Genomic DNA, 7,824 nt, shown 5'->3' on the forward strand with positions numbered 1-7,824 from the left:
AGCAATGGGAGGAAGAGAGTAAAGGATGAAAAATCCAAAGGAAAACAGGCGAAATGAGAAGCAGAGGAAGGAACAGGAGAGAGGAGACGGTTATAGCTCGACTCAGATTTGGGCACACTGGTTTGAATAACATGTTGTTTTTAATAGGAAAACACTGTTTAGGAAAGTGTGACTGCAATAGAGAAGAAGTAAAACGGTAAATGGCCTGTATTTGTATAGTGCTTTTACTAGTCCCTAAGGACCCCAAAGCACTTTACACAACCTGTCACACACACATACACACTGGTGATGGCAGCTACATTGTAGCCACAACCACCCTGGGGCGCACTGACAGAGGCGAGGCTGCCGGACACTGGCGCCACCGGGCCCTCTGACCACCACCAGTAGGCAACGGGTGAAGTGTCTTGCCCAAGGACACAACGACCGAGACTGTCCAAGCCGGGGCTCGAACCGGCAACCTTCCGATTACAAGACGAACTCCCAACTCTTGAGCCACGATCGCCCCAGAAACAACACAACATGTTTTAATGCATTGTCAGAAATATGATGCTAAAAGAAGACAATTGATCAGAAAGCTTGGTGATATGAAAGTGAAACTGGACTACCTTGATTTATTTCACAAGAACTCTAGAAGTGAAAGTTATCGGGCCATATTTTGGTTTTTAATTCAGACTCATTCGTTTGGGAGGATTTGAATTGTTTGTTTGTTTTTTGTCATTTCGGTGCTCACTCCACACCAGTTGGTAGCGGTAATGCACCATTTTGCTGTTTGCCAACCGCCAATAAACAATATAAAGAAGAAGAAGAGTTCCCGGTGTGGCCGCTGAGATGGGGGCAGCACTGAGCTGCTGCAGGGGAAGCTACAGAGGAGCAGAAGAAGAGCAGCAGCAGTGCGTGTGCGGCCTGCCGTTCCGCTGTGTTTCGCTGTTTTCCCGAGTTTTCGGATTCATACTGAAGCTGTTCTCTGCTCGCAGCTCTCCCCCCGGATTCCGCCGCTCTCAGGTACCTGAAGCCGCTCCGTGGCTCCTCTGCCGGTCAAAGGGCCGTTAGCCTCTGCTAGTTGCTGTTAGCATGGCGCTAACGGCTATCATAGATAAACATCAAGTTATTGATCACATTATTGATGAGATTGTCGGTGCCTGTTAACGGTCAGGTTACTGATCTTCGGACGGGGCGTGGCTGTGTAATGAAGCGCAGTTTGCGCTGTTTTAGCGTGTGTACGGTGGCCGAGAGGAGTCTAACTCCATACGCTCTTTAAAGCCTTCAGAGTGAATTCGTGGTCACGTGGTGCAGCTTCAAACATTTAAGCGGTTAATTCTTATCGATTGGAAATCGTTGGTTATCGATCTGAGTGACTCTTCGCGCTTCAGTCTGAGTGGGCGGAGTCAGTGTGACTACTTCCTGTCCGGGTACCAGCTGAAATAACCTGACGGTGGTTTGTTCGGACCAGCAGGGGGCGCTGTGGGAGATGGAGCCTCCCGCAGAAGAAAAGCAGCTCTTCCTGCTGGGAGCTGCAGGAGAGGAGGAGAGGAGGAAGGAGGTGGGCTGCCAGTGGGAGAGCCCCGAGGAGGACAGGAAGGAGGTGGGCTGTCAGAGCGAGGCGGCAGAGAGGAGGGACGCCGCCGTCCAGGTGGACCTGCTGAGTCAGCAGCTGAGCTGGAGACACTCAGGTGAGAGCGCCGCCCTGCAGGTGGAGGGAGGAAACTTTCAAAGAACTTAATGGGGGGAAAAAAGATTTTATTTTAAACTTTATTTAATATGTAAATTATTTGATTTTTAGGTTTCCCTAAAAATCTAATAAAATCAGAGTCAGCTGATCGTGACATCTGATCGTCTTTACTATATTTTTGCTGCTCGTTAAATAAAATTATGTTCCGGTTCTTACTGAGGTTCACCTGAACTTTTCACCTGCTGCCATCTTTTGTTCTGAAGCCCGTTGGTTGTCACCTGTTGTCGTCATAGTGACGGGTCCAGTTGGGCGGTGCTTCCTGCTCGCTGGTGTGGGGGCTGGAGCTGGTTGTGTTTGCACTTCGTGCACGTCGCTGAGACTCCCAGGTTTTTGCTGGTCGGCGAAGCTTCTCTGATGGATTTTGGCAGTTTGGGGTTTAAAGGTGTTTGATGGTGCGTCTCCGTCACGAGAAGCTACTGGACTTAATTCCACCTTTACCTCATGGGCTGCTTTTAAGGTGGAATGTTTAATCAGTCAGCTTAGATCGTTGCGTCAGTGCTGATAGATCTAATTTAGTCTGAACTTTGAAGTGAGGTGCTGAGGCGCTCGCCCCTGAGCGTCTTCGCCCCGATCCACTGATTGAAGAAGAACAACCCCAGGTTTCTCTTCAGCACTGTAGCCAAGCTGACAAAAAGTCAGAGCTCTGTTGAGCCAACCATCCCTCTAACGTTAACAAGAATATTAATAAGAACTGATTTTAAGAAATAATTACTACAGAAGAAGAAAAGTGGTGGTCGGCCTCCCTGTAAACCGCCCTCAGAGGTTATGATTGAACCAGGTTTGTTTCAAATGGATAGAATAGAATATCATTGTCACATGTACAATGCGATTTAGAGCATCTACTCAGTGCAGACATGTAGAAATAAGGAGGGTGAGGTGCACAATTCTTCTCCACTGTATACATTTGAATAAAAAAATATCAAATATAATTATTAGAGGCTTTGTAATTAATCTCAATTAATCGCACAAGAAAATTTGCTCCGAAGCACAAATGTTTTTATTTATTTTTTTAATTTTAAAGGAATTTAGTGTGCGACAGAATCAAATAATAGACATGCACATGACTATTGTAATCTCAAGCTCTTTTAATTTATGGGGAGAAGGCATTTAAACTACATTTCAATTCAAAACAGAAACAAAAATAATATCACTGGATAAAATTGGAAGACTTAAAATAAAGTGTTACTTTAAGTACATTTTCAAAATGATATCGTCTTTAAATAACAATAATAATAAAAACAAAGTGCAGTTTTTCTTCTTAAAAAAATAAGGCAGAAACATAAAAGGTTATTTGAGCAGCTTCACCTTTAAACTCTGAGTAACCTTAGCCAACATTATTTTGTACATTAGGCTAAAACAGTGTGATCATCGAACATTTTAGTGCAAAAATAACAAACCCGTTGGACTCACAATACCTCCATGCTTATTTACTGTCGGTCTCTTTCAGCCAGTTACTTGGACAAACTAGCCTGTTCACATGTTCAGAGCAGCTCTAATTTTGTTGCTATGTTACTGTAAGTGAGAACAGTCTGTCACATGGGACAGAAGTGGCAGGACCAATCAGATACTTGCAGGCCAGGACAGAAGGTGTAGGTGGGTCGCTGCTCAACTGGACCACCACTGCAGCATGCAGTCTGTCTGGCTGATGGTGGATTCTGCTGTGTACAAACTCAGGGCCCTTTTACACAGGGCTTCCTCATCTGAATCAGAGAGGAGGCTCTTTGTCTTTGCTGGCTCCTTTGTGGTGGCATTGTTACACTGTTACTGCAGCAGAGCTGGTCCAAACCTCTTCTCGCTCTCCCCTTGCAAGACACTCTAAATCAGTGGTCTCCAACCTTTTTTGCACCACGGACCGGCCTTTGAGGTGTCCCGGATAAATACAACAAAATAAAATGATAGGACCAAGGCATAAACGGTGGTATTTTGTATATAAAATAATAAACGCTAATTCACTGTGTACTTGTGTAACTTTATTAGCAGCGTTCTCCTGAAATGCGCCAGCAACATTGAGAATAACATCCTCCTCTCTGCCCTTTAATGCTCTCTGGTCGCTATGGTAACGTGTGCATTCTTCTTCCAAAATAAGACACACAACTACAACACAGGAAAAGACCCAGGGAAACCGAGTTAACGATAAAAACCCTGAAAACCATCAGTTTCACACCTGAGCCTCAACTCTTGCAGTCCGGTACCAAATGACAGTGGTCCGTGGCCTGGGGGTTGGGGAGCACTGCTTTAAATCCTTAAAGTGTGGCTGAAGCACAGCAGCTATCGGGAGCCACTGATGGTTGGGACAGGTCCTTTGTGAAGGCGGTCTTAGATTTCACCATGTAGTTTGAGTCATCATCAGAGACCTCCATGGTGAGATGCAGGTGGCAGAAAGCAGGTAAAACCACTGAACATGAGACATGTCTCACCTCCAAGAAGCTCAGCCACACACCTGTAGTAGACAGTTCAAGAAAGTCGTTATTCATCTCCACAATAACTGTCAACTACAGAGCGTTTTGAAGAAACAGTAACAATAAGTTAAAAATAGTTTTATTTACCTGCATGGCTCAACAACAGTGGCCAGCGTTTGGTGGTTTACCAGCTCTGGTGGAGTTAAAATGACTAGCTTGTGCTTTTGTTTGCCCAAAGCAGCAAAAACAACCTCTTGATACTTTAGCAGACGAGACACCACATACAGGATTGAATTCCACCGTGTGGAAATATCCTGTATGAGTGGCTCTTTCTGTTGCCCCAGTCTTGTTTGCTCCTGGTGTAGTTCCTCCATATTTGCAGGGCTGTCTGTAATACATCTCATTTTGCTTTTCAGTGTCAAAAAGGCAGTTTTCAGGCAGTTGGAAAGTTGGATCACCTGACGCAAACTGTAGCACCCCCTATCTTCTACCACTGGTAGTGGTCTACAGTCCAGAGCAATCCATTATGGGAGATAGTAACATAGTTTGTCCGATGTTGACTTACTAATTTTGGTCCTGAAGCCAGTCATTTCATCAAGTTTGGTCAGCTCCCACAGTTTCTGTGCTCCCTGAAACATGTTTTGCATTTAGATGGTACCGTAAGGTTGAAATGCTTTGGGTGGTATCCAAACTCGTTTTTGCACAGTTTGCACAAAACCTCACTTTTATCAAAGCTTCCATTGGGTAGTCTTTGGAAATGAAATTTGCCTCTGATCAGTCCTAGCAATGTGCTTTCTTCTGATTCTTTGTAGCTTTGTTTTGTGCATCACTGTAATTGGTATAAAAGGAAATCATGCACTGACAATAGTTCCCCTTTGCTTGGAATGCAAAGTGCGATTAAATTAGTAACTTTTTTAAAAAATGAATTAATCACAATTAACGCATTAAAGTCCCACCCGCAATAAAAATATTAGAAAAATAAACAGTGTTTGCATTTCCAGTGTGGGCTATTGCAGGTAAATTAAATAGTGCACAGTAGTGATAGTGGTGTTTGTAGTCTGTGTATTACACGAATAAAACCATGATTAACCCGTCAGTGATGATTCTGTGGGTCAGTTTGCATCACAGACTCAGATTCTGAGTCCTGGTCCTCGTCCCGCTCTGACGCCGGTCTTTGTGTGCAGGCTCGTCTGCGATGCTGCTGCAGTGCATCGCCGTCCGAGCTGACGGACCAGACGGGGGCGCTCTGCTGCAGCACTGCACCACCAACAGGACCAGAACCAGAATCATCCGCCCCGCCCCCAAACTCTCCGATGAACCCACCCCAGCCAAGTCCAGGACTCAGAGGAGACGGTTGGTACCTCAGAGCTCCAATACTGACAAAAAGAGTCGCCGCCGCCGCCACGAGTCATCTGACACTGACCAACAAGAGGAGGCGGAGGTCATGACAGTGGAGGAGGACGTCACAGCTGACCCCACCTGGACTCCATCTGAAGGAGGTGAGTCAGATTTTACTGACGTTTAATATTTGTAGCTTAAAAGTATTAAAATTTTTATTTCCACTCATTCACATTTTTTTTTTAGACTGCTTTAACTCTGGATTAACTCGACTTTAACTCGTCGTGAGGTTGTTTTTTACTCTTGTGTAAATCAGGATTAATCTGATGTTATCCTTGGCTTAAGTCTTTCCTCTCGTGTCCCTGCAGGTGTTGCGCTCCCCGCGGCTCCCGGAGCCCTGCCGGCGGACTCCCAGGATGTGGCCGCAGTGAAGCTGGAGCTCGACAGCACCGTGTGCGACGTTTGCGGCAAAGTGATGAAGAACAAGTCGAGTCTGGCTCGCCACTCCTTCATCCACACGGGGAAGAAGCCGTTCGCCTGCCACCTGTGTGAACTGCGCTTCAATCGCCGCGACAACCTGCAGCACCACCTGAATCGGCTGCATCCAGACGGCGTCGCCAAACGGGAGAAACAGCGGCAGGTTCAGGCGTGGCTGTGTGCCGTGTGTGGCAAGACGTTCAGCTGCCGCTCGCGGCTCAAGACGCACGAGGTCATCCACTCGGGGGTGAAGCCGCACAGCTGCGACCTCTGCCCCAAGGCCTACATGAGGGCCAATGACCTTGAGCACCACAAGAAGGTCGTGCACGTGGACGGCACCGCCGAGCCCCCGCGGCCGAGCTCACTGCTCTGCGACTTCTGCGGCAAAGAGTTTAAGTGCAGGTCGCAGCTCGCTGTCCACTTCCAGACGCACACAGGCGAGCGGCCGCACCTCTGCGACATCTGCGGCCGCAAGTTCGCTCGCCAGTACCAGCTCAAACGCCACAAAGTCCTGGTCCACAGCAACCATGTCAATGGAGAAGACAGCCCACTGGACGCCCCGTTTGCCTGCGGCGTGTGTGGGAAACGGCTCAAATCTGAGGCGCTGCTCACTGCTCACGCCCGCATCCACACAGGTGACAAGCCTCACCGCTGTGGCGTCTGCCTGCGCAGCTTCCAGCGTGCCACCTGCCTCAAACAGCACCAAGTCCGCGTGCACCTGCGGGTCAGGGCGGGCGACGCCAGTGCCAGCCGCAGGAGGAGCACCGCCACCTCTGAGAAGGCGTTCCCGTGCACCGTCTGCAGCAAGGTGTTCAAGTTTCGGTCGCTGCTGGCAAGCCACTCCACCATCCACAGCGACGCCCGGCCCTTCGCCTGCGACTTCTGCAGCCGCCGCTTCCGCCGCCTCAGCCACCTGAAGAGGCACCGAGAGGTCGTCCATGCCAATGGGGCGCGCCTGCCGCAGAGTTTCGTCTGCCACATCTGCGGCAAGGACAAAAAGTGTCGCTCGCAGCTTGCCAGGCACGTCGTCATCCACACCGGGGAGCGCCCGTTCGCCTGCGACCTCTGCTCTGCCCGCTTCAACCGCCACGGCAACCTGCAGCAGCACAGGAAGCGCATGCACGGTGTTGGGACACCGCCAGACGAGGAGGCCCCGCCCATCCTTTTTGACGACGACGCGGTTCTGACGTACAAACAGGAGGAGACAGTGGTGGACTGCGCGGCAGAACTGTCTGAGGACGACATGGACGCCGCTCAGCAGCTGGACGCCACCTGACAGCAGTGAGCGCGCTCACGGAGTCTTGATGCACCCGAGCAGCTCTGCAGGGTTTGACAAACAGACGGAGCTCTCAGAGGGTCTCATGATGTTCAAAGACAAGCAGAGGCAGCTGATTGGCTGGCGGGCTGGTCTCAGATCAGCTGAGATTATGGTAGAAGGAGTTTGAATCAAACTTTATTTGTCTGTATCATGGTTTCATTAAAGATGGTTAAATCACTGCTTCTGTGGTTTCTCAAGGTTCAGTCACATGATTTCATTAATATTGACGGTGACCAATCGGTGTGGAGGAGGAGTGTAACTGTGTTATCTTTGGCAGTTTAAAGGGTCAGTTAAAGAAATGTGTTTGTGTGACTGCTGGGAGCAAAGAGCTGACAAAAACAACATACACCTGGCTCTTTGCTCAGGTGTGCAGACACAACACTCATCCCTCGCGTTACGAGCCTTTTAATGCTTGAATGATTGAGTTCAGAGACATGTCACACTAGGGCTGTTCGATATAACGATATATATCGATGACGATATATAAACATCTGTCGTTTCATTTTACGCTATCTTTTGTTTCGTGGTGTTGCAAAATAAACTTTATGGCAATATTTTTTCAT

At 48.3% G+C, this 7,824-nt stretch overlaps 1 protein-coding gene across 2 annotated transcripts; it reads left to right on the plus strand.

Moving 5' to 3' along the window:
• Positions 1–804: 804 nt before the first annotated feature.
• LOC308386171 (zinc finger Y-chromosomal protein 1-like) lies at positions 805–7,824 on the plus strand. Of its 2 annotated transcripts, none has more exons than XM_080865520.1 (4): positions 805–1,002; positions 1,454–1,670; positions 5,313–5,627; positions 5,835–7,824. In XM_080865520.1, exons 1-4 carry the CDS (start codon positions 829–831, stop codon positions 7,217–7,219), a joined length of 2,091 nt encoding a protein of 696 aa, XP_080721646.1. In that variant the 5' UTR covers positions 805–828; the 3' UTR covers positions 7,220–7,824. The 2 variants fall into 2 exon arrangements, with proteins under 2 accessions (XP_080721646.1, XP_080721645.1); XM_080865519.1 differs by having other exon boundaries at positions 1,451–1,670; positions 5,835–7,823.

The sequence above is a fragment of the Rhamphochromis sp. 'chilingali' genome, assembly GCF_963969265.1.
Source record: "Rhamphochromis sp. 'chilingali' genome assembly, chromosome: 18".
NCBI lineage: Eukaryota > Metazoa > Chordata > Actinopteri > Cichliformes > Cichlidae > Rhamphochromis > Rhamphochromis sp. 'chilingali'.